At 38.1% G+C, this 27,894-nt stretch overlaps 1 protein-coding gene across 4 annotated transcripts in view; it reads left to right on the top strand.

Moving 5' to 3' along the window:
* Positions 1-26,367, top strand: part of wasf1 (WASP family member 1) — a 79,769-nt gene extending 53,402 nt beyond the window's left edge. Inside the window, exons 4-10 of one of the 4 annotated variants that reach the window (XM_087298848.1) lie at positions 3,396-3,549; positions 9,039-9,156; positions 11,763-11,819; positions 14,068-14,231; positions 21,944-22,114; positions 22,222-22,308; positions 25,830-26,367. In XM_087298848.1, the coding sequence (XP_087154974.1) occupies positions 3,396-3,549; positions 9,039-9,156; positions 11,763-11,819; positions 14,068-14,231; positions 21,944-22,114; positions 22,222-22,308; positions 25,830-25,863 (785 nt within the window). In that variant the 3' untranslated portion in view covers positions 25,864-26,367. Of the gene's footprint in view, positions 1-3,395; positions 3,550-9,038; positions 9,157-11,762; positions 11,820-14,067; positions 14,232-21,943; positions 22,115-22,221; positions 22,755-23,778; positions 24,348-25,829 lie in introns of those variants that run through there. The other 3 variants (XM_087298847.1, XM_087298849.1, XM_087298846.1) reach the window with 3 other exon arrangements.
* The last annotated feature ends 1,527 nt before the right edge of the window (positions 26,368-27,894 follow it).

Here is a 27,894-nt window from a genome sequence, read left to right as displayed (position 1 = left end):
AGAGAAACACTGCGTTCACATTCAGCTTTTCTTTCAAGGAGTTCGATTTAGATTAGATATATTAGAATATTCCTGACAGTTTGACTTGAATAAAAGTAATATGTAGCATTATGCTTCATCATATTTGAACAGCATTAATAATGATAGTAATACAGTTTTTCTTGTTTGCTTTGACCTGGTTAAAGAAACTAGGTTCCTCTTCATTTTCATTTTCACTATCCCAGCAGAGCAAAAGACCGCTCTTGCAAATGTGTAAACGCTTTCTCATTGGGTTGACACATTTTCCCCACCATTTTTCAAAACAGTTAACACAGATGTCATTCAAGCAGTCCAAACTCCATTGCTTTAGTTATGGTAACCAAACAGAAACCATCTATTCCTAACCATTAGAAACTACCAACATCAATATGAATTCAGTGAAGCACCGGTTTGACACTCCTTCACACAAATCTTCAATCAGCAATCAGTCTGCAAACATTATAAAATGGTAGAAGGTCTGTGTTGTTCTGTGCCAGCATGGCTGGAGGAGGTCAATAGTGGCTATGTCCTTTACTCCTAATAGATTTGACTGTATATTGGTTTACATGTGTTTTCTTTAATATTTACAGTATTTTATTACTTTTGTCTGTTTTTACAGTATTTCAGTTTTCAGACACAGTTTAAAAATTGTCATGAATTCAGTGTTACAGTTTTTCTTGTTTGCTTTGATGCAGCCGTCAACTGAAACTCCACATTTTCAAAACAGTTAACACACAGGCCTAAACAGCGGCACTCATGGTCAAAATGAAACATTATGCTTGCAAAATGCACATACCGTGTCAAAACATTAAAAATATGCAACAAAAGCTAGTTTTACCTTCAAACTACACAACTTGCAAACAAGTATATGAGCTCTTTCAATTATTCATTAGACAATGGACAACAAAAAACAAAATACAGATCTCAGTGTGAATTCTATTTGGGCTGTCAAATTGGCCTTTTTGCAAAGAATTGGATCAAGAATAAGATGTGCTTTGATTAAACTTATATTGAATTCATGACATTTTTCAAACTGTGGCTGAAAACTAAAATACCGTAAAAAAAAAAATAAATAAAAATAAAATTTAAAAAAGAAAAAAGTAGCAGAAAAAAGCAGAAAAAAGAAAAAAACTAATAAAATATTGTAAATATTAGAGAAAACACATGTAAACCAATATACAGTCAAATATATTGGGAGTATAGGACATAGCCACTATTGACCTCCTCCATCCATGCTGGCACAGAACAACATAGACCTTCTACCATTTTAATGTTTGCAGACTGATTGCTGATTGAAGATTTGTGTGAAGGAGTGTCAATCCGGTGCTTCACTGAATTCATACTGATGTTGGTAGTTTCTAATGGTTAGGAATAGATGGTTTCTGTTTGGTTACCATAACTAAAGCAATGAAGTTTGGACTGCTTGAATGACATCCGTGTTAACTGTTTTGAAAAATGGTGGGGAAATGTGCCAACCCAATGAGAAAGGGTTTACACATTTGCAAGACCGGTCCTCTGCTCTGCTGGGATAGTGATAATAAAAATGAAGTGGAACTTAGTTTCTTTAACCAGGTCAAAGCAAACAAGAAAAACTGTAATATAAGGTTTGCAGACTGATTGCTAATTAAAGATTTGTGTGAAGGAGTGTCAAACCGCTGCTTCAGTGAATTCAATCTAATCTTGGTAGTTTCAAATGGTTAGGAATAGATGGTTTCTGTTTGGTTACCATGGTTAAAACAATGGAGTTTGGACTGCTTGAATGACATCTGTGTTAACTGTTTTGAAAAATAGTGGGGAAAATGTGTCAACCTAATAGGAAAGGGTTTACACAATTGCAAGACCGGTCTTCTGCTCTGCTGGGAAAGTGAAAATGAAAATGAAGTGGAACCTAGTTTCTTTAACCAGGTCAAAGCAAACAAGAAAAACTGTAAATGGTACTAATGAACCCAAACCCAAATCTCCCCCACACCATTACACCCCCACCACCAGCCTGAACCGCTGATACAAGGCAGGATGATCCATGCTTTCATGTTGTTGAGTCCAAATTCTGACCCGACCATCCGAATGTGTCAGCAGAAATGGAGACTCATCAGAGCAGCAACGTTTCTCCAATCTTCTATTGTCCAGTTTTGGTGAGTCTGTGTGAATTGTAGCCTCAGTTTCCTGTTCTTAGCTGACAGGAGCGGCACCCGGTGTGCTCTTCTGCTGCTGTAGCCCATCCGCCTCAAGGTTGGACGTGTTGTGTGTTCAGAGATGCTCTTCTGCAGAGCTCGGTTGTAACGAGTGCTTATTTGAGTTACTGTTGCCTTTCTATCAGCTGGAACCAGTCTGGCCATTCTCCTCTAACATCAACAAGGCATTTGCGCCCACAGAACTGCTGCTCACTGGATGTTTCCTCTTTGTCGGAGCATTCTCTGCAAACCCTTGAGATGGTTGTGCATGAACATCCCAGTAGATCAGCAGTTTCTGAAATACTCAGAGCAGCCCGTCTGGCAGCAACAACCATGCCACGTTCAAAGTCTCTTAAATCCCCTTTCTTCCCCATTCTGATGCTCGCTTTGAACTGCTTTGACCATGTCTACATGCCTAAATGCACTGAGTTGCTGCCATGTGATTGGCTGACTAGACATTTGCGTTAACGAGCAGTTGGACAGGTGTACCTAATAAAGTGGCCAGTAAGTAAAGCAAATGAAATTCTCCCCTCAGCTTTTATTATTACTGATTTACTATTGTAATTGATTATTTTACCTACAGTACTCCTGTGCATGGATGTTTAATGTTCACGCACTTCTCTTAGATGAACTGCTTTGGTTAGATTTGTTTGAGGAGCCGCCCGTGTGGCTTTTTACATCTATTTAAATGCTGTACTGCAGGTAAACAAGACGCAGTCACATGTGGGACGCAGAAAAGCTGAACGGAGGATTTAAAAGAGAAAATAGACACAGAGCTGAAGAGGAAACAGAGGAAAATACACAACCACACATTCACACACATGCACACTCTATCTCTCTCACACACACTCTCTCTCTCGCTCTGGTCACTGTGTGTTTTTCAGGGAGGCAGAAGTGCTGATTCACAGGTTTTTTTTCTGTTAATTGCAACTGAAAAGCGCTAAAGTGTGTCTGAAGCTCTTTATCCTTCAGTGCTGCTGCTGTTCTCGCACACACACACACACGCGACTCAAGCACAGCAACAGCCTCAGAAAAACACAACAACAACAACATTGTGTTTTTAATCTTAAAGCGTTCCTTTTACACTAACATTTATAAAGGAAGTCAATTAGGCAAAAACAGCCACCAGCATAACCAAAGCGGAGTCAATCTGAACAATACACAAGGGTTAACATGTGTATGTGTGTGTGTGTGTGTGTGTTTCAGTGTCTCTTCAGGACATCACCATGAGGAAGGCGTTCCGCAGCTCCACCATCCAGGACCAGCAGTTGTTTGAGCGCCAGTCTCTCCCAGTCCCCATGCAGGAGACGTATGAGCTGTGTGAACAACCCCCACCGCTGAACATCCTGACGCCCTACAGGTCAGACACACACACACACCAAATGGCACACTATGGCCTTATAAACTATGTACTCAACACACTCACCAGCATATACTAGATGAATTTAGTGACATCCTGGAACACTAATGTATTTTACTAACTGGAATGTTTTCCTGATAACGACTGTCAAATTATGGAAATAAAAGACCAAACTACCAAATAGTAGCTGTATAACTTATTTTTAACAGGTCGAATAAGTGCGTCATCTGACAAATTAAAGTGCATTTATTCGTTTTAGAATACAAATAACATGTCAGTGGGATTACTTTAACTATTCGTACTACAAAAGGGTGTAGAATAATGCATAAGTATGCGATTTGGGACGCACCTACAGTCACACACACTTCTACAATCTACCAAACTAGTTTGGTAAATAGTGTTCAACTCAATGACTGTAAAAAATATGGACGACGCGACAGCCCCTTTTCCCATTGAATGCCTTGAGGGCAAAACGCCTGCTTGACGGGCACAAACTGTCGCAAAAGACTGCTGAAATTGGAGCCTTGACATGCGCAGAAGGACTGTCTGATGGAGCCAGAGGAGGAGCCACGAAAATGAGCAGAGTCGAGCTTCCAACCAAACGCTTTATATAAAATCAACCACGCCCCTCGAACTTCTCAGCATGCATTTGCTGTCATATCAACACAAATGGATGTAATAACGTTAACAAATATGAGGGTTTTATATATTCAATCGCGCCAGCTCCGGGCCGCAGCGCATAACCTACTCACGGCGTCGCGGGCTGATTCCGGCTCGCATGCGGCAGCGCCGGCTCGCTCGGCCTCCTCATCTGGCTCGATTGACTCGGGCTGGAATCAGGCAGTGAGTCCAGGCATCCGGAGTAGGTCCAGCAGAGGTAGTCAGTCTGAGCTCTGAGGGGTAAGTCTCCGGCAGGCGAGAATCTAGCCGGAACTGGCCTGAGTGTATTTTGCCATCTGGGTGGCTAGGCGTACGTGCATCAGCAAACTAATAAAGCCCGAAAAAAGCCCTGACCTTAGCGAATAAACAGTGTTCCACCAGGATCAAGTATGTCAGAAACTGTAGTTTACTGCTGAACTCATTTTGTCATGGTAAAATAACACAGAAATCGAATAATAACACTTCAGTCTCCTGCCGAAGCTCAGACGCGCTGCTTTGAGAAACTGTCAATCACAGCTGTCAATCACGATGACACGCCCAGCATTAAATTACTGCTAAAAACAAACTGTTTACAAAAATGAAGATCTGCACCTATTTCAGCACAATAACCAGTGCCTTAATCGACCAGAACCATCTTTCGGGACATTTTATTGCAAGTGTAATTAGTTTTTGTATTTGGGCTCAAGTCTCCTTCATTAACACGGAGGAGGCGGGCTTTATGACTTGCACTGCAGCCAGCCCCCAGGGGGCGATCTAACGGCCGAGACCTTCACTCAAACGCAGGCTTGCGGCACACTTGGTTTAACTACTTAAGAACACTACAGCAACCACCTAGCAACACCTTAGCAACAGCCTAGACATCAGGGTCCATTTATATTGACAAGAAGCCTTTTATTATTATTATTTTTATTATTATTATTATTAAATCATACAGACGGAAATAACAATAATAATGACATATATCAATTCAACTACCCGTAGTCTTACAAATCCAAGTTGCACATTGTATTCTTGAGTTTCAGCGCCCCCTATTGCTGTAAATGAATACAATTTGTCACATTAACTCAGACTGTCCTAATGCACATCTGCACCATTTTTAGTTGAATTTGGACTTTGTGTCAGCAATATACTGGCCAAAATGTTTTGATTCGGACAAGCATTGAGACAAAACTCTGCAAGACAAACAGCCCAGCTAACTTAAAATTTATTTATATGTCATCCAGATTTAGAGGGAAGAATTTAGACTGTGTTCCTTGAGACTGTTGCTGGATTATTAGTATTATTATTTCAAAGCATTTGATTGGATCTAATGGTACTTTTACTTGAGTATGATTTTTCAGTACTCTGTCCACCACTGCCCCCGGTATACACCGTCCTTCCAAAATGCTGATGTCTATGTGTAGTTTGGTATAATACATGTTCAATAAAGCGTATTAAGGGCCATATTCATAACACGCACTTACCCAAATCGATCAAAAATGAAATGTCATTTACTTTTTTTAATCAGAACCATGGGTTGGAAAAGGCTGGTTTCTGTTAAAATGCAACGTGGCAGAAACATTTCACTGGTAAAAAGTAAAACTATTTAGACACAGAGTGGATTTCTCCTTGATACTCACCTGAAAACTGATGTGCTCTCAATCGCTTCATGCTGTTTGTTGTGCCGTTTTCTCTTATGCGTCATTACTGAAGAGCAGAGCATCTATTCTGACAGCGCTGTAATATGCATGAGCTCTCTCTCTCTCTCACACATTCCCTCATTAAATCACGAAGACAGGAACACCGGCGGCTCTTCCTTTAGACATCCTCACAGATGCTTTCCTGAAAACCAGCATCTCCTGATGAGAATGACACGAAACAGATCCCTTCATTCTGCTGTTATTTATAATAAACACAAGCAAATACACAAACACAGCAGCGTGAATATGTCAAACATTTGCAGAAAACAACGAAAGCACGAGTTATTATTTGGCCGTCAGGAATATTGAACTGTGATTGGTCAGTCGTGACATTCTAAGATATGTTATGTATGGTACGAAGTACATTGAGGATTTGTTTTCACAGAATAAAGCCTGACACGTTTATCAGCAGCTGTTGTATAAGACTCAAGGGTTTACTACAATATTTTTGTACTTTATCCCGCTTATTAAATCACCACTGGTCACAAAACATAAACATTAGGCACAAATACATTGTTCTGAGCTATAATACTTGATTAATTCTTCAATTAAACACAAAGCTGACAAACTAAAACAGCTGACGGAGTATACACTAACCTGCACACACAAACCCAGAGTAAACACACTAGAATACGCACAACACTAACAAACGCAACACCTACACGCACACTTTTACAAACAGTGCACACCTACAGCACTTTAATCTGCTATATTTGCTCATTTGCATTTAATTTTGCATATATTAACAATGATAATAATCATTAATTGATTATTGAAAAAAAAGCTCAGTCCCTTTATTTATCAGGGGTCTCCACAGCGGAATGAACCGCCAACTATTCCAGCATATGTTTTACACAGCGGATGCCTTTCCAGCTGCGACCCAGAACTGGGAAACACCCATACACACTCGCACACATGCACGCACAACGGCCAATTTGGTTCCTCATTCCCCTATAGCGCATGTGTTTGAAACCAGAGCACCCAGAGGAAACCAATGGCAACATGGGGAGAACATGCAAACTCCACAAAGAAATGCCGGAACTCGAACTAGCGAACTTCTTGCTGTGAGGCGACAGTACTAACCACTGAGACAGCGCATATGCGGTATAGGGGAATTGATGAACTAAACTGGCCGTAGTGTGTGAATGTGTGTATGGGTGTTTCCCAGTACTGAGTTGCAGCTGTAAGGGCATCCGCTGTGTAAAACATATGCTGGAAAAGTTGGCGGTTCATTACGCTGTGGCGAGCACTGTTAATTAAGGCACTAAGCCAAAATGAATGAATGAATGAATGCAATGTTATTGTAAAGTGTTTCCCAAATCAGTGACTAACACACAAATCTAAAGCTCGTGTAAGTTTGTGTTTTTATGCAAATGAGCCGTTTATCTGATGGTCTGAGAGGTGATAATTGGGTCGTTTTTTTCTCCGCTCGTCTGGCATTTTGACCGGCAAACTCAAATTAAAAGTGAGAAGAGTGTGAAGATTTTCCAGAGACAGAAGCGGATGTTAGAAGCAGAGGAGGTGTGAAATCAACACGATCGCACAATCCTGATGAAGAACCACAGTCTGCTACACTGCACTGCCAACAACGCTTCACTTATCAGGAGTTTTCGTCTTGTTTCTAGTGCAAATATCTGAACATGCTTACATTAAGTAGCACTTTCTGAATAAGGGGCTAGCACTGTGGCCTGTTGGCGTTTCTGTGTGGAGTTTGCATATTCTCCCCATGTTGGGTTTTCTTCGGGTGCTCCAGTTTCCACCACAGTCCAAACACATGCACTATAGTGGAATTTAGGAACTAAACTGGCCATAGTGCGAGTGTGAATGGGTGTTTCCCAGTACTGGGTTGCATCTGGAAAGGCATTCGCTGTGTAGAACATATGCTGGAATAGTTGATGGTTCATTTTGCTGTAGTGACCCCTGATAAATAAGAGACTAAGCTGAAGGAAAATGAATGAATGATTAATATATGAATTATTATAATATATATGCCATTAGTAATAATTATGCGTTATAATGCTCATCATAATAATTGGACACTAATATAAAATACTAATATACTATCATATGCATCATAATACTTCAACGATAACAATATTATATTTACATTAGAGAGGAATATGCAGGACCATGTCAAAAAAATTTGATGACCAAACCACAACTTTAAGGCGGGACTTCTGGTGTAAACCCCGCCCCTTTTAATACAAATGTAATAATTGTATATGCAATAAATGTATAATAAATTTAATAAAATGTAATGGATTCTTATCAATCGAATTAAATTATAATTCCTGCAATTAAAATATGATATTAAATTAAATGTTTTAAAAGCGTTAATTAGATTTTACTCAAATTAAATAAATTCTCAACTGTTATTAAAACCACTTTATATTTTAATTATAACAATAAATTATATTATTATGATTATAATATTTTGATCATACTATATCATATACTATTATATTATAGTTAATATTAGCATATGCATCACTGTACGTCATTATAGTATTAAATATTTCTCCTTTGGGTTCTTGCCTGCGCGCTGGTATGACCACTTAATTAAAACTCACTTAATTTCAGCTCACTTCTGAAATAAATAACAAAAACACTGAAAACACTGAAAACATTTATATATTCATTATCATTTAAAAATATTATAATATGGTCAAATTGGTCTTATTTTTTTGTATCATTCGATGTTAAATAGGTCTTCATATTTATCTAAGCTCAGAGTTTTAGTTAATTTTTATGTTTAAAAAAAGGCCAATTTAGTTAATCAACTCCCCTATAGCGCATGTGTTTGGACTGTGGGAGAAACCGGAGCACCCCCCGTGTTGGTTTCCCCCACAGTCCAAACACATGCGCTATAGGGGAGTTGATTAACTAAATTGGCCGTAGTGTATGTGTGTGAATGTGAGTGTGTATGAGTGTTTTCCAGTACTGGGTTGCAGCTGGAAGGGCAACCACTGTGTAAAACATATGCTGGAATAGTTGGCGGTTCATTCCGCTGTGGCAACCCCTGATTAATAAAGGGGCTAAGCTGAAGGAAAATGAATGAATGCATCATAATGTGTGTGTGTATGTGCGTGTGTGTGTGTTTGTGTGTGTGTGTGTGTGTGTATATGTGTGTGTGTGTGTGTGTTTGTGCAGGGATGATGGGAAGGAAGGTCTGAAGTTCTACACAAACCCGTCGTATTTCTTTGACCTGTGGAGAGAGAAGATGCTGCAGGACACTGAAGACAAGAGGAAGGAGAGGCGGAAACAGAAGGTGAGGGGAGCGGGGCCAGTGCAAAGGGGGTGTGGTCTGTAAATTAGGGTGGGGCTCCACCAATGACATGTAACAAAATCACATTTGTATGTAGACTTACAAGTATTTAAGAAAAGAATAACATGCAGACATGCACACGCAAAAACACGCAGACACATACACACAGACACACACATGCAGTGACACACACATACATGCATACTCAACTACACACATGCACAATCACGTGCACACACACAGATATAGATGCACATGTTCATGCACACACACATGCAAACAAACAAAGACATAGACATTGCACACTTACACATGCAGACATAGATACACATGTCCATGCACATGCAAACACACACAGACATGCGGACAATCACAGGTGCACACACACACATTCAGACAAACATATGCACATGCACACATATCCTTGCACAAGCAGATACAGAGATACACACACACACACACACACACACAGAGTGAGCAATCACAGGCTAATTAGCAGCAGATTGTGTGTTTACGCTTGACGGCAGATTCTGCTGTTTCTGAATGTTGCTGAAGTAAAGTCGCTTCTGCTTCTGTACACTCTACAAACAGGTTATAATATCTATATACATACATACATACATACATACATACATACATACATACATAAACATATATATATATATATATATATATATATATATATATATATATATATATATATATATATATATATATATATATATATATATAGCTAAAAATCATATACAAGCAGCTATAGCTATAATACATCATTTTGTAACTTGCATTGAAACAAATGAACTGAAATCAATTTTAAAATTACAGTTGGTTACAGTGGAAATGTGTCATTTATTACAGACAGACAGATCGATAGATAGATCGATAGACAGATAGATCGATAGACAGATAGATAGATAGATAGATAGATAGATAGATAGATAGATAGATAGATAGATAGATAGATAGATAGATAGATAGATAGATAGATAGATAGATAGATAGATAGATGATGGATGGATGGATGGATGGATGGATGGATGGATGGATGGATGGATGGATGGATGGATGGATGGATGGATGGACGGACGGACGGACACACAGAAAGACAGACAGACAGACAGACAGACAGACAGACAGACAGATAGATAGATAGATAGATAGATAGATAGATAGATAGATAGATAGACAGATTGATAGACAGATAGATAGATAGATAGATAGATAGATAGATAGATAGATAGATAGATAGATAGATAGATAGATAGATAGATAGATAGATAGATAGATAGATAGATAGATATATAGATAGATAGATAGATAGATAGATAGATAGATAGATAGATAGATAGATAGATAGATAGATGATGGATGGATGGATGGATGGATGGATGGATGGATGGATGGACGGACGGACGGACGGACACACAGAAAGACAGACAGACAGACAGACAGACAGACAGACAGACAGACAGACAGACAGACAGACAGACAGACAGACAGACAGATAGATAGATAGATAGATAGATAGATAGATAGATAGATAGATAGATAGATAGATAGATAGATAGATAGATAGATAGATAGATAGATGGATAGACTGACAGATAGAAAGACGGACGGAAGGACGAACAGATAGACGGACCAATAGACAGACAGATAGAAAGATAGATAGATGGATGGATGGATGGATTGATGGACAGACATACAGCTAAATAGGTGTGTTTGCGTGCGTGGGTGTTTGCGTGCGTGCGTGCGTGTGTGTTTGCGTGCGTGCGTGTGTGTTTGCGTGCGTGCGTGCGTGTGTGTTTCTCCTAGCCTGAACTCTGAATAGCAGCACGATTCCAGTTATTTCTGGCCTGAGTTAGCGCATCCCGCTGACAGACTCTGAGTGTGTGTGTGTGTTAGAGTGCGTGTTTGTGTGTTAATAGATAAATGTGATATACTCCTTACTAAAGCTTTGGAATAATTAAGATTAGCTAATCAGCTCGTTGTAAGGGATTAGAATATAAACAACAACAACAAATGATAATAATTTAAAAAGGAAAACACTCCTCAAATGCTTATACATGGGCAGCACGATGGCACAGTGGGTCGCACAATCGCCTCACTGCAAGATGGTCGGTGGTTCCAGCCTCAGCTGAGTCAGTTGGTGTTTGTCTGTGTGGAGTTTGCATGTTCTCTCATGTTGGCGTGGGTTTCCTCCGGGTGCTCCGGTTTCCCCCACAGTCCAAACGCATGCGCTATAGGGGAATCGAATAAGCTAAATTGTCTGTAGTGTTTGAATGAGTGTGTATGGATGTTTCCCAGTGATGGGTTGCAGCTGGAAGGGCATCCGCTGCGTAAAACATAAGCTGGATAAGTTGGCAGATACATTCTGCTGTGGCGACACCAGATTAATAACCATATAAATAAACATATAAAAGACACAATACATACAAAACAAACTGATCTGACATCAGTGTGCTGAATAATACCTTGTTGTTTTACCGCCTGCGTGGTGTGTGTTTTCCAGATGCTTCTGGTCTGTCTGTCTTTGTGAATGAGCCTTTGTGTTGGACTCTGTTGTGTTACGCTGTGTTAAATTGTGCTTTTGTCATTGTGTTTTGCAGTTGCAGGATCCGCACATGTACGATCAGGTCTATAAATATCTAGACCTTCCAGTGCAGGTATGTGAACAGCAGAAACTTCTTTATTTACTTACGCTTTACTGTTTACATTCTGAGAAACACAGCTCATCTGCAAGAACAGCAATGCATGCAGTTTACACACACTATTACTGGTTTATTTGTGTGTTTTATGCATGGGAATGGGAATAGGAAGATTCATATGCTTAAAATTGCTCTGGAAATATGCTCAATGCTTTATAAAGTTTTATTAATTTAACCTTTAAGTAATATTTAGATTTTTTTCTTTTTGGATTGGAGTTTTAGCTTTGAGTTTATTTGTAAATTGTAAATGTATTTTCTGCTTTTGGTAGTTTTGTGTCACTGAAATATACGTTTTAATTTTTATTTTTACATGTTATATCATTTATTCAATTTGTAGTTTAATATTTGACATTTTCAGTTTATTTTAGTTGTAAAAGATGTAATATTTAGATTTGTTTTTGTATTAATCTAAATGTAACCCAAAGGTTATTGAATGTTTCCCAAAAGTAATATAGATGTAATCCAAAAGTAATCTATATGTAATCCAAAAGTAATATAAATGTAATCCAAAGGTAATTAAATTATTTCTGAATGTAATCCAAAAGTAATCTAAATGTAATCCAAAGGTAATCTAAATGATTTTTGAATGTAATCCAAAAGTAATCTAATTGCTTTCTAAAAGTAATCTAAATGTAATCCAAAGGTAATCTAAATGATTTCTTATTGTAATCCAAAAAAATCTAATTGCTTTCCAAAAATAATCTTAATGTAATCCAAAATAATCTTAATGTAATCCAAAATTAACTTAATGTAATCCAAAAGTAATTAAATGTTTTTCAAAAGTAATCTAAATGTCATCCAAATTTAATCTAAATGTTTTCTAAAAGTAATCTGAATGATTTTTATATCTAATCCAAAAGTAATTTAATTGTTTTCCAAAGGTAATCTAAATGTTATACAAAAGTAACTGAATGTTTTCCAAAAGCGTTTGAATGTTTTTCAAAAGTAATATAAATGTAATCCAAAAATATTCTAAATGTGATCCAAATGTAATCTAAATATTATGTAAAAGTAATCTAAATGTTTTCCAAAAGTAATTTAAATGTAATCCAAAAGTAATCCAGTTGTTTTCCAAAAGTAATATAATTGTAATCCAAAAGTAATCTAAATGTAACCCAAAAGTAATCTAACTGACTTTTAAATGTAATCCAAAAGTAATTAAATGTTTTCCTAAAGTAATCTAAATGTAATCCAGAATTAATCTAAATGTAAACCAAAAGTAATCTAATTGCTTTCCAAAAGTAATCTAAATATAATATAAAAGTAATTTTATGTTTTCCAAAAGTGACCTAAATATAATCCCAAATTAATCTAAATGTTATCCAAACGTAATTGAGTGTAATCCAAAGGTAATTGAATGTTTTACAAAAGTAATCTTATTGTAATCCAAAAGTAATCTAAACGACTTCTAACTGTAATCCAAAAACAATCTAAATGTTTTACAAAATAATCTAAATGTAATCAAAAAGTAATCCAATTGATTTCTAAAGGTAATCCAAAACTAATCCAAATTACTTCTAAATGTAATCCAAAATTAATTAAATGTTTTCCAAAATTAATCTAAATGTAATCCAGAGTTACCTACATTTAATACAAAAGTAATCTAAATGATTTCAAAATGTAATCCAAAAGTAATCTAAATGTATACCAGAGTTAACCAAATGTAACCCAAAAGTAATCTAAATGATTTCAAAATGTAATCCAAAAGTAATCTAAATGTATACCAGAGTTAACCAAATGTAATCCAAAAGTAATCTAAATGATTTCAAAATGTAATCCAAAAGTAATCTAAATGTATACCAGAGTTAACCAAATGTAATCCAAAAATAATCTGTATGATTTTAAAATGTAATCCTAAAGTTATCTAATTGCTTTCCAAAAGCAACCTGAATATAACATAAAAGTAATTTAATGTTTTTTCAAAAGTAACCTAAATGTAATCCAAAAGCAATTTAAACCATTTCTAAATGTAATCCAAAAATAATCTAATTTCTTTCCAAAAGTAATCTAGATGTAATACTAAAGCAGTAAGATTACGGTACTAGATATTTGTAATCTAACAGATTTTATTAATGACTACACATTTTCCCAATTAGTGATGTGCTACGGGTTATAATAAATAAAGGATTTGTTCCAGCCAGCTGAATCTGAGCTGTGCTGGACATCAGACTGACCTCTGTGTATGGGTGTGTCTGTGTGGGCTTAGCTGAAGAACATCGACCGTCCTCAGGATGCGGATAAGGTTCCTCGAGCTCCTCACGACCGCAAGAAGGAGTGGCAGAAGATGGCGTTAGGAGCTGAGCTGGCGGGTGATGAGCCTGAAAACACACACAGAGACGCTAACGGATCTGCCGCACACACTGACAACAGGTCAGACAACACACACTGAGGAATTAACACTGCTAATTCAAATACAGTCGACAGAATTACACTAATCACAGTGTTGTATATTAAATATTGCACATGTTTATGTCTGTTATTACCATTTATAGACATTAGATTTTAAAATACGCCCAAAAACACTCAAACCTGACCAGGACTGAAAACACAGCTAGTGCTGTTTTACATCTGTCACTATGCTGACACACAGCAGTCTGTAGCTCCACCCTCTTCTGAAAAGAGCACAATCTCATTTAAATTTAAAGCGACAGTCACCCAAACACCACAAGTAATCTAAATGTTTTCCAAAAGGAATTTAAATGTAATCCAAAAGTAATCCAGTTGTTTTCCAAAAGTAATATAATTGTATTCCAAAAGTAATCCAAATGTTTTCCAAAAGTAATCTAAATGTAATCCAAAAGTAATCTAAATGTAATCCAGAATTTTCTAAATGTAAACCAAAAGTAATCTGAATGATTTCTAAATGTAATCCAAATGTAATCTAATTGCTTTCCAAAAGTAATCTAAATTTAATATAAATGTAATTTAATGTTTTCCAAAAGTAATCTAAATATAATCCAAAATTAATCTAAATCTAATCCAAACGTAATTGAATGTAATCCATAGGTAATTAAATGTTTTACAAAAGTAATCTTAATGTAATCCAAAGGTAATCTAAACGACTTCTAACTGTAATCTAAAAATAATCTAATTGCTTTCCGAAAATAATTTAAATGTAATCCAAAAGTAATCCAGTTGTTTTCCAAAAGTAATATAATTGTAATCCAAAAGCAATATAATGTAATCCAAAAGTAATCTAAATGTAATCCATAAGTAATCTAAATGTAATCCAGAATTTTCTAAATGTAAACCAAAAGTAATCTGTATGATTTCTAAATGTAATCCAAATGTAATCTAATTGCTTTCCAAAAGTAATCTAAATATAATATAAATTTAATTTAATGTTTTCCAAAAGTAACCTAAATATAATCCAAAATTAATCTAAATCTAATCAAAACATAATTGAATGTAATCCAAAGGTAATTAAATGTTTTACAAAAGTAATCTTCATGTAATCCAAAGGTAATCTAAACGACTTCTAACTGTAATCTAAAAATAATCTAATTGCTTTCCGAAAATAATTGAAATGTAATCCAAAAGTAATCCAGTTGTTTTTTCAAAAGTAATATAATTGTAATCCAAAAGTAATATAATGTAATCTAAATGTAATCCATAAGTAACCTAAATGTAATCCAGAATTTTCTAAATGTAAACCAAAAGTAATCTGAATGATGTCTAAATGTAATCCAAATGTAATATAATTGCTTTCCAAAAGTAATCTAAATATAATATAAATGTAATTTAAAGTTTTTCAAAAGTAACCTAAATGTAATCCAAAATTAATCTAAATGTAATCCAAACATAATTGAATGTAATCCAAAGGTAATTAAATGTTTTACAAAAGTAATCTTAATGTAATCCAAAGGTAATCTAAACGACTTCTAACTGTAAAAAAAATCAAACTATATAAAAAAAATCTAATTGCTTTCTGAAAATAATTTAGATGTAATCCAAAAGTAGGTTACTTCTGACCAGCACTGACAACACAGCTTGTGCTGTTTTACATCAGTCACTATGCTGACACACAGCCGTCTGTAGCTCCGCCCTCTTCTGAAAAGAGCACAATCTCATTGGAATTTAAAGCAACAGTCAACAAAACCTAAAAGGGTCCGTTTCTGAGAGGTAGAGAACATTATCTGTTTGCTATTTACAGTAGAGCTGTAATCGGGCCATACAAGTTAGGCTGGATAGTGCCCGAACCTGACAGAATTCGGCACGAGCCCGACAGATACATTTTGATTGACAGCTTTTTAAAGGCTCGAACCCGTTTACAGCCCGACATTATTTAAATGTGCACATGCACACAGCTCTTTTGCTTTTTTTTTTTTTAAAGAATGAGTCGTGTATATGTGTTTTACATTATTTATTCATAACAGACATAGGCTATAGGCCAGCGGTTCCCAACAGGTGGGTCCCGGTCCACAAGAGGGCCTCAGCGAGCTCTGTTAGGGGTCGCTTAATATTTAAAAAATTTCTTAGCAATTTCTTGTTTTTGCCAGCTTGCTTTCCTCTTCATGTTTTCTTTTCAAAGTCTCCATCGAGTGAAAATGACATCTGCTAAAGTATCAGCTAGCATCGTTCTGACGGGTGTATAGTCCACCATTCACACTCTGAATCAGCTGTGCATTTGTTGCTGCATAGTGTAAACGGGCATCAGTGATGTCTTCGAGAAGTTGTAGATGATTGGCTTTCTCTATTTAGGTGGTCTGTACACACACACACACACACACACACACACACAAACAGAGTATATTTTACATTGTGTTAAAAGGGGCAGAATATGTGTGGTATAAAGTGCTTGATCTATATTCTACAACAGGGCTATTCATTTGGCGGCCTGCGGGCCGAATCCGGCCCCCGAGGCACTTTGTTCTGGCCCTCCAAACAGTGTGACCAAGACATCAAAAATTTATTTAGTTTAGTCGACAAACGGCTGCTATAATTATGAAGTGACGTGCGTCTGTTCAATAACAGCACGAGCTGCAGTTAAAGGCAGCACAGAGCGAGTGTCATCATAAGCGAGTGGTGCGGGCAGCCGAAAACATGTTTGTAGAAAAGGCGATTTGTACAATGCACTGATATCGTTAACAAGGATGTAACGATTAGCCTATTTCACTCTTAACTGCGCTTTAATACGTCACAGTTTATTAATCGTAAAGTCTTCTCTAAGCCGCATTTCTGTTGCACGCAACAAAACAAAACCAATTGCCGAGTTGCCTGTGCGCTTATTTTAAGTTTGAAGTACACCGAGGCTAATACGCACGCACACAGGATTAACTATAGCAGCGGCCGTTCCCATATCACGTCTTTTCCGCTCGCAAGTTTGTTATTTCTAATGTAAGAATATATGACAATATGCGGGCGCCAGCGGAGCGAGGCGCTTGCGTCTTTCAGGGCGCACGCAGTAGAAAACATCTCGCATGAGAGTTGTGCGTGCCTTTCAGTGCAATGTAAACAAAAGATATGTCAGACGAATTATTATTAAAATGATTATGTATGCATGAATGCAGATGGCAACAACAGTTAATCTAAATAGCTGCTTACCTAATATAAAGCTTGAATTTACATTAGACGTGATAACAGTGAAAGCATGATTATTCTTCCGACAATATAATCGGACAACCAAAATCTATAATTGTTGCATCACTAATTGTTACGCAGTTCATAACATCACATATGACTGTGTCTGAATGTAGCCTACTTCAGCACTGCACTGCATTTGTTGTGCTCTGAAATACATTTGAATGTTTGTAAAAAAAAAAAAAAAGTCAATTGTACAATGCACTGATATTATGAAGTTTCAAAATACAATATATTCACATTTGAATGTAGAAAAAGCTAACGTGGCTGTCTTAAGGAGCAAAATATACAGCATGTGGGCCCTTATATGCTGCTGTCATCACTCATATCTCTCCGGCCCTTCGTTTGGGATGCTTTAAACGAAAAAACAATAAAAACAATAGTTTTTATTAGTTTTACATTTTCAATAATTACAAAACAACACAATAATAATTTAAAAAGGGAATAAGCATGATAATACAAAGAGAAGTAATGGTAATGATAATTGAAATAATTAAAATAAAGAAGAATAGATAAAAGAAAATCAAAAATAACAAAATTAAGTTATTATTAAAAAAAAATCACAATTAGGGCATATAAACGGTTTCTATGAAAATACAAAAAGACAGTCAATAGGGGTAGTGAGCATTTTACAGTTTTTCTCAGTGGCTTTGGTGCGTTTCTCACAACACCAGTGCATTTCTGCACAACAGTTCATGCATTTCTCTAAACAATTAGTACAAACTGCAAAACCTAGCTGATAACCTGCAAAAGCGCATCACTTGCTCAAAATGGATAGTTTATTCCTCAAAAGCAAGTATTCATGTCAATCAAACTGTCAGTATCGTCAAAATGAAAAGTTCTGACACCACTGTTTATGAACAAGATAGTCAGATGGCTTTGTCATGTTTTCATTATGTCAGTTTACATGTACATTTTTTCAATGCAAAAAAAGTCAGATGTTGGTGAAACTTCGCGAAAATGCTCAAGACAGCACTGTATACTATTAGCACAGCCAATTGAAAACTACAGTAAAGTTAGACATCACTGCATTGAGTGAGGTATCTGAGTTCAAGACACTGAATATGTATGTTTCACATTTTTTCTGCAATTGCTCTTTACAATTTGAATTTTTTCACAGCATCGTGCAGAAGAATAAACACAGCCTTATTTACAACAAACATAAACTCACTTTGGGTAGAGCTGTGCACAACTGTAAACAATTAGCCCCTTTCACACAGTGATACCGGTAAATATCCGGAAAATTTCCGGAACTACTTTACCGGTATATTAAAAAAAAGCGCTGTTCACACAGGCGAGGACGTTACGGAATTTTTCTGGAAAAGAGCATTCACACATCCATCGCAAAATGCCGGTAAATTCTGACATCATTCACCACAAATGAGCTTTAAACGGCTGCGCTTGTGTTTGTAAACATTTGACTACATCACAAACTCTTCGGATGGATCAGTATTGAGTACAACTCTAATGAAAACATAGGGTAACACTTTCGCATGCATGTCGAGATGTTCATGATATGTGTGTGTGCTGGCGCTATGGGCGCTCACGGGCGCACGCAAAGCTTGAAGGTAAACAAACAACGGATTATCATAAACATTTTATCGATAATTATTTACACAGTATTAAGAAGGAACATAGAAACATTATCTGACTAACATCTAGCAGCTAAAGGTGTCTGGAAAAAATATTCAAAGGCTTTTATTCTCATAAACCGCGCGCACGTGAATGCGTCTGACTGTTCTGATTGGCTAAAGCAGGTGTCTCACGTCAGCCCGTTCTAGACGTGCACGCGCTTATTACGGCAGTCTTCCTTCTGCATTCACACAGCGCAGCATTCCGGCAAATTACCGATAATGTTACAACTTCTCTTTCCGGAAAATAGCCAGAACGAATTTACCGGTATTTTCAAAAAGGACCTGTTCACACATACAACCTTTCCGGAAAATTGCCGGTAATTTTCCGGAAAGGTCTGTATGTGTGAAAGGGGCTATTACAGTACATATTGGAACTGAACCTACAACATACATACACAGGTCTGTAAATCATTCATGAAACTGTTCAATTTAGAAGACATATTCAGTAAAATAAAGATTTAAACATTTTTTTAATAAAATTAGCTTGCAAGATTTTGACAACTAGTTCAACATCTTTGTATGTAATGACTCAAGTACTGAAATGAGGACTGTTAGTTTTATATGGGATGACTATTCAGCATTTACACGTTTAGTTCATTTTGACTGACATGACTTAAGCAAATGATGATGTTATAAACAGCAGAGAGTTGAATGAGAGCAGTTGATGCATGTCCACAAGCATTTGTAATTTGCTGAAAGGAATGAGAAACTGCTACTAGGATGTGCACAAATGACTAATTGTTTTGAGAAATGCAAGACCTGTTGAGCAAATGTAAATAGTGTTGAGAGAAATGCACCAAAGCCACTGAGAAAAACTATAAACATTACACCGCTTTTCAGAATCCGCATGATTTTGGTCCAGGTGATCAAGAAATGGTTGCCATATACTATAAAACTTAGCAAGATTACCAATAACTCCATAACGGACTCTTTCTATGTGCAATATTTGAGTGAGATAAGTAAATCATGTCTTAAATTGAGGAGCAGAATTTGATTTGCACAGTTTTAGGATGACACTCTTAGCAATAATCGTTCCATAAATGATGGTGTTTTGTATATGCACATTATGATCCAGCAAAGATCTAGAGTACCCAAATATAGCAATTTCTGGCTCGGGTGTCAAGGTAAAACCATACATATCAGAAAACCTTTTAAATATGTCACACCAGAAATTATAAAGTTTTGGGCACGTCCAAATCAATGACTGTAAAAAATATGGACGACGCGACAGCCCTTTTTCCCATTGAACGCTTTGAGGGCAAAACGCCTGCTTGACGGGCACAAACTGTCGCAAAAGACTGCTGAAATTGGAGCCTTGACATGCGCAGAAGGATTGTCTGATGGAGCCAGAGGAGGAGCCGCGAAAATGAGCGGAGCCGAGCTTCCAACCAAACGCTTTATGTAAAATCAACCACGCCCCCCGAACTTCTCAGCATGCGTTTGCTGTCATATCAACACAAATGGATGTAATAACGTTAACAAATATGAGGGTTTTATATATTCAATCGCGCCAGCTCCGGGCCGCAGCGCATAACCTACTCGCGGCGTCGCGGGCTGATTCCGGCTCGCACGCGGCAGCGCCGGCTCGCTCGGCCGCCGCATCTGGCTTGATTGACTCGGGCTGGAATTGGGTAGTGAGTCCAGGCATCCGGAGTAGGTCCAGCAGAGGTAACATTAGTCAGTCTGAGCTCTAAGAGATAAGACTCCGGCAGGCGAGAATCTAGCCGGAACTGTGTTTTGCTATCTGGGTGGTTAGGCGTGTATCAGCAAACTAATAAAGCCCGAAAAAAGCCCTGAACCTAGCGAATAAACAGTGTTCCACCAGGATCATGTATGTCAGAAACTATAGTTTACTGCTGAACTCATTTTGTCATGGTAAAATAACACAGAAATCGAATAATAACACTTCAGTCTCCTGCCGAAGCTCAGACGCGCTGCTTTGAGAAACTGTCAATCACAGCTGTCAATCACGATGACACGCCCAGCATTAAATTACTGCTAAAAACAAACTGTTTACAAAAATGAAGATCTGCACCTATTTCAGCACAATAACCAGTGCCTTAATCCACCAGAACCATCTTTCAGGACATTTTATTGCAAGTGTAATTAATTTTTTTATTTGGGCTCAAGTCTCCTTCATTAACACGGAGGAGGCGGGCTTTATGACTTGTACTGCAGCCAGCCCCCAGGGGGCGATCTAACGGCCGAGACCCTCACTCAAACGCAGGCTTGCGGCACACTTGGTCCAAATTGAGATGGGTCAGGAAGCCTTCAGACTTACACCGGTTACATGTAGGGGAAATGGTGGGAAAAATTCTGTGTAATTTAGATTTTGAGTAGCGCAGTCTATGAATACGTTAAATTGAATTAACTGATGTCTGGAATTAATAGAACAAGATTGAATTCTACTGAGGCTTTCCTCCCATGTATCAGAGTCAATCTGTATACCCAATTCCTCTTCCCAAGCATTCTTCAAATGAATAGTAGAGTAGCTCAGTTCTCGAGAAAACACACATACAAAACCTGAAATTAAATGTTTGGAATCAGGTGAGCCCGATAGTAGCCTGTAAACCTTTCCTTCATCTGGCAGCAATTCAATTGGGTATTGCGTGACTTACATAATTTCTAACCTGTAAAGTTTGGGATGCTTTTCATGAACCGGCCCCCATGACAAACTAATTGAATAGCCTTGTTCTGCAATATAACATTCCAGTGTTAAAGAATAAGGAAAATTGTGCCGTCAAAAGAGCGGCTGTGTGTATAGAATGAACAGCTTGTGTACGATAGTGTGTGTTCATATCACAGGACGGCCTGTATCTGAACATCTTTATGAGTTCTGCTCATGTGTGTGCTTTCTGTGGTCTGCAGGCAAATGTACATTGATCATCTGGACGGGCCGTTCTCTCTGGCCGCGCTGCCGTACTCTCAGATGAACGAACTGCTGAACCGCAGTGGAGAGAGAAACTACGGCCGACCGCACGAACCACCACCACCCCCACCCTCACACCAGCCTGACCTCAAACCAGCCTCCGTCATCAGGTGCGCGCACACACACACACACACTCCCACACACACACCAGATCACTTTTTAACACGTAAATGATGCCAGAACTTTCCTGTTAAGTGTCTGTCTCTTTGTCTTTCAGCTCCAGCTCAGGTTTCTCCGACAGCGTTAATCAGTCTCCTGCTCGCACACCTGTCTTCCTCAACCCCAATGCCCCGCCCCCAGCCCCGCCCCCCTTACCCCCTCCTCCCCCTCCCTTGCCAGCCAGCGTATCAGGTTCAAGGATGCGAGGTTCAGCCCCGCCTCCGATTCCTCCCTTACCTTCCCAGCAGCCCCCGGCCATCCCTCCTCCCCCCGCCCCGCTTCAGATCGCCCCAGGCGTCCTACACCCTGCTCCCCCTCCAGTGGCTCCACCCCTTCACTCATCTCCAGCCAAGGCTCTGCCCACAGATGGAATGGTTTTACCGCCTCCTCCTCCTCCTCCTCCTTTGCCCCTCCCAGGAAACAGAAGCTCCTCCCCTTGCACGTCCTCAGCCCCGCCCTCCATGCCTTCCTTTCCATCGGGAGCGGTTTCGTCTCCGCCCACTCACTCGGGTCACGAGGTCAAGCGGTATCCAGCCAACTTGCCACCAATCAGCGATGCCCGCAGCGTCCTATTGGAGGCCATACGTAAAGGTGGGAGGAGTTTCATGACTAATGTGCAATGCATTTTGGGAGATGTAGTTTATTTCTGTCTGTGGGAGGAGTTTTATGACTTATGTGCAATGCATTCTGGGAGATGTAGTTCATTTCTCTCTGTACAAGGAGTGTCATGACTAATGTGCAATGCATTCTGGGAAATGCAGTTCAGTTCCTTCTGTGGGAGGAGTTTCATGACTAATGTGCAATGCATTCTGGGAAATGCAGTTTAGTTCCTTCTGTGGGAGGAGTTTCATGACTAATGTGCAATGCATTCTGCGAAGAATAGTTAATTTCCTTCTCTGTGAAGAGTTTAATGTCTAAAGTGCAATGCATTCTGGGAGATGTAGTTAATTTCTCCCTGTGGGAGGAATTTCATGACTAATGTGCAATGCATGCTGGGAGATGTAGTTCATTTTCTTCTGTGGGAGAAGTTTCACGACTAATGTGCAATAAATTATGGGAAGAGTAGTTAATTTCCGTCTCTGGGAGGAGTTGCATGACTAATGTGCAATGCATTCTGGGAGATGTAGTTCTTTTCTGTCTGTGGGAGGAGTTTTATGACTAATGTGCAATGCATTCTGGGAGATGTATTTCATTTCTGTCTGTGGGAGGAGTTTTATGACTAATGTGCAATGCATTCTGGGAGATGTAGTTCATTTCTGTCTGTGGGAGGAGTTTTATGACTAATGTGCAATGCATTCTGGGAGATGTAGTTCATTTCTGTCTGTGGGAGGAGTTTTATGACTAATGTGCAATGCATTCTGGGAGATGTATTTCATTTCTGTCTGTGGGAGGAGTTTTATGACTAATGTGCAATGCATTCTGGGAGATGTAGTTCATTTCTTTCTGTGGGAGGAGTTTTATGACTAATGTGCAATGCATTCTGGGAAGAGCAGTCAAATGAATGAATAAATAAACAAACATTAAATAATTTATAATAAAAATAATTAAATAGTTAAATATAATAAAAATAAATGAATAAAATAAAAACAATGTGTGTGTGTGTGTGTGTGTTCAGGGATTCAGCTTCGGAAGGTGGAGGAGCAGCGCGAGCAGGAGGCGAAACACGAGCGTGTGGGAAATGACGTGGCCACGATTCTGTCTCGACGCATCGCAGTGGAGTACAGCGACTCTGAGGACGAGTCTGAGTTTGACGAGATCGACTGGATGGAGTGAACACACACACACACACACACACACACACACACATATACACACACACGCACACACACACACATACAAACAAACATACACTAACACACAAATACATACACAACTCCCATCATGCTTTGCTCTCATGTTTCTAAACACACCTTCTGCATCTGAAGGTTTCTTTAATCTGTTGGTGTGTGTTTAATGGGGCGCTGGTTTCCTCCAGATCAGAACGTGACGGACGTTTATTATTCTTTACATATCATCAAACTGTTCTTCCATGTCAGAGATGTGGTGTGTGTGTGTGTGTGTGTGTGTGTGTGTGTGTGTGTGTGTGTGTGTGTGTGTGTTTATTAAGGAGAAATGAAGAAGTGAAAAGAAGTTCAGATCAGATTTTCCACCACATGTAAAATAAAGGCTGAAGTTAATCACATTAAACTGATCATTCAGTTTCCAGAATTCTGTAAAATGTCATGAAATTAACGTCAGAATTTATATTGTACAAAATATTAATGATTATTTATGGGGGACTTTTTGAAAGGGGGGGGGGGGGTGAAAAGGCATTTTTATTTAAATAAAATTAATCAATTTTAGGTCAGATTTTATTCCACGCTCAAATAAATACACTAGTAATGTCTCTTTTTTAAAGTTAAATTTGATCAAAAATAATATTTTGTAAATATTTTAACAAAAATAATCATTATTTATTACTATTATTAATATTATTGTTGGCAAGGTAAATATATATATAATATTAATATATTAAATATATATATATATATATATATATATATATATATATATATATATATATATATATTATTAATGTTAATTCCATTTGTTTATTATTAATTATTCGATTTGTTTATTATTCTAAAATATTTTAATAATACATAATTTTTTTATATATATTAACAATTTTTTATTATTAAAATAAAATTTAAAATGTAGAAATAATTGGATATAAACAATATATATATATATATATATATATATATATATATTATATATATATATATATATATATATATATATATATATATATATATGCTATTATTTCTGTATTTGGAATTGTTTTTAATATTACATAATTAATCAACAATTTAATAATGATGTCTACATTAATTTCATGACATTTAGTACTACAGTTGATTGATAAAATACGAAGCTGTATGAAAGATGAATGTTTACAAAGTTATTTCCTTTATGTAAAATACGACCATATCCGTGCTTTCATGCGATTCGAAATATTGACATCTTACCGGGGTGCGAATAATACATTGTCGATGGAGGGGGGTCAGCTTTTTCAGTAATGTTAGTTTGGGTAAAACATGCTTCAGTGAATCAAATTCATGTATTTATTTAAATAACATCCAACTCATTAATACAATGCCTTTAAGTTTTCGGTGTTTTGAGGCATATTTATTGTATTCTGATCTACAGTATCCTCTGACTAGCTCTTTCAGAGGTTACTGTAGGTCAAATGCGCATCTGATTTGACTTTACGTTTAGGCTCAGTGTAGATGCAGTCAGTCTTGTGAGTATTTACAGTGCCTATCGGTGCTCTAGATCTGATCTGCATAGACTGATTGGCATGATTATGCTTTCACAACGGTATGAAGCAGATGTGTTCAAACTCAGTCCAGGAGGGTCGTCATCCTGCAGATTTTAGCTCCAACTTGCCTCAACACACCAGCAAGATGTTTCTAGAAAGCTTGATTAGCTAGCCCAGGTGTTTCTGAATGGGGTTGGAACTAAACTTTGCAGGACACCGGCCCTCCTGGACTAAGTTCGGCCACCACTGTTATGAACCATTTTAGGGGTGGTCAAATGTATATTTATATTATCTATTATTTTAACTACTAACATTATTATTTAAAATACAGATCAGAGCAAACTATTTTTCACTATAAAAAGCCCCCCCCCCCCCCCCCACCTACTGTACATCTAGATATTTTCAGGGGGTATCAAGCGTTAATCAGGGGGGCTAATCTCCCTCAAACCCCTCTCTAATTCTAACCCTGCATCTTACTGTAAAAGTCTCCAAATAAAAATCAGCCCTCTTCTGCGGTGGATCGATGCTGATTGATGGCGTTTCTCAATTTTTAAGCAAAAGAAAAGAAATAATAGCTTTTACAAAAGATGAAAGAGACCTGTGTGTGTGTGTGTGTGTGTGTGTGTGCATCTGCATCTGTTTGTCTGTCTCTTTGTGTGTGTGTGTTTGTGTGTATGCGCGTCTCTTTTTCAGCCTTACGGTGTGTGTAAATGTGGAAGAGTTGAATGTATCGTGCTGTTACTACTTTTGCCTGCATTTCTCCAGCATTCGCTGTTTCTGTGTTCAAGAAGGAAAAAAGAGCAACAAGAAAGAAGATTTAAGATACTGTAAACTGTGTATCGTACGTAACTGTTTACTGTAACAGTTTGCTTGAATTAATAAAAACTAATGTTTAAGGGAGTTCGTTCATTCATTCATTCATTTTTAGGGATGTAACGGTATCAGAATTTCACGGTACGGTAATACCTCGGTATGAATGTCACGTTACAGTATTTATTGAATCATTTACAGGAAAAAACAAAACTTATGAAAATACTCCAAAAAAGTGCCAAAAGTGTCAATGACATACAAATTAGCCATCTATCTGTAAGCTTTGAAACAGGAACTTCAATTTTAATAACAAAAAAATATTAAACCATGTAAAAAAATAAAGTTTCAATTTAGTATTGTTGAAAACTCATCACATTCAACATTTAATCACTCACTCACTTAGATAGAGATGGGTTTAAAGGAAAAATCATATAAATATAATCTGGTAAAAGCTGGTATCTCTGGGCATTTACAATGTCCCCTGCAACAGATAAACCCCTCTCATTTGGGACTGAGGTTTCTGGGACAAGAGAGATATGATTTAGCCCAGGTTGACAGCAGTGGGTGACGTTGTGCATTGTCTTTCCCCCACTTGAGAGGACAAACCATGAGTAAGATAGAGGTCTCATGTCTGCATCAATCTGAACAGTGTGCTGACAACACCGCTATTCAGTACGCGCGCGACAACACAGCTGATAAGAACTCGCGCGACAACACAGCTGATAAGAACTCGCGCGACAACACAGCTGATAAGAACTCGCGCGACAACACAGCTGATAAGAACTCGCGCAACAACACAGCTGATAAGAACTCGCGCGACAACAGAGCTGATAAGAACTCGCGCGACAACACAGCTATTCAGTACGCGCGTGACAACACAGCTGATAAGAACTCGCGCGACAACACAGCTGATAAGAACTCGCGCGACAACACCGCTATTCAGTACGCGCGCGACAACACAGCTGATAAGAACTCGCGCGACAACACAGCTGATAAGAACTCGCACGACAACATAGCTGATAAGAACTCGCGCGACAACACAGCTGATAAGAACTCGCGCGACAACACCGCTATTCAGTACGCGCGCGACAACACAGCTGATAAGAACTCACGCGACAACACAGCTGATAAGAACTCACGCGACAACACAGCTAAGAACTCGCGCGACAACACAGCTGATAAGAACTCGCGCGACAACACAGCTGATAAGAACTCGCGCGACAACACCGCTATTCAGTACGCGCCCAACAACACAGCTGATAAGAACTCGCGCGACAACACCGCTATTCAGTACGCGCCCAACAACACAGCTGATAAGAACTCGCGCGACAACACCGCTATTCAGTACACGCGCGACAACACAGCTGATAAGAACTCGCGCGACAACACCACTATTCAGTACGCGCGCGACAACACAGCTGATAAGAACTCGCGAGACAACACCGCTATTCAGTACGCGCGCGACAACACAGCTGATAAGAACTCGCGCGACAACACCGCTATTCAGTACGTGCGTGGCGACAACACCCGCTTTAGAGTTTTCCAGCTCTTTTTCATCCCCGCTTCTAGCAGCACACTCCATTTCCACATTACTGGATCTGTAGCGACAACAGACCG

This window comes from Danio rerio, chromosome 20, assembly GCF_052040795.2.
Source record: "Danio rerio strain M-AB ecotype USA chromosome 20, GRCz13ab, whole genome shotgun sequence".
Lineage (NCBI taxonomy): Eukaryota > Metazoa > Chordata > Actinopteri > Cypriniformes > Danionidae > Danio > Danio rerio.
Note: the sequence above shows the minus strand (reverse complement) of the source record. Positions and strands in the feature narration are given on the sequence as shown.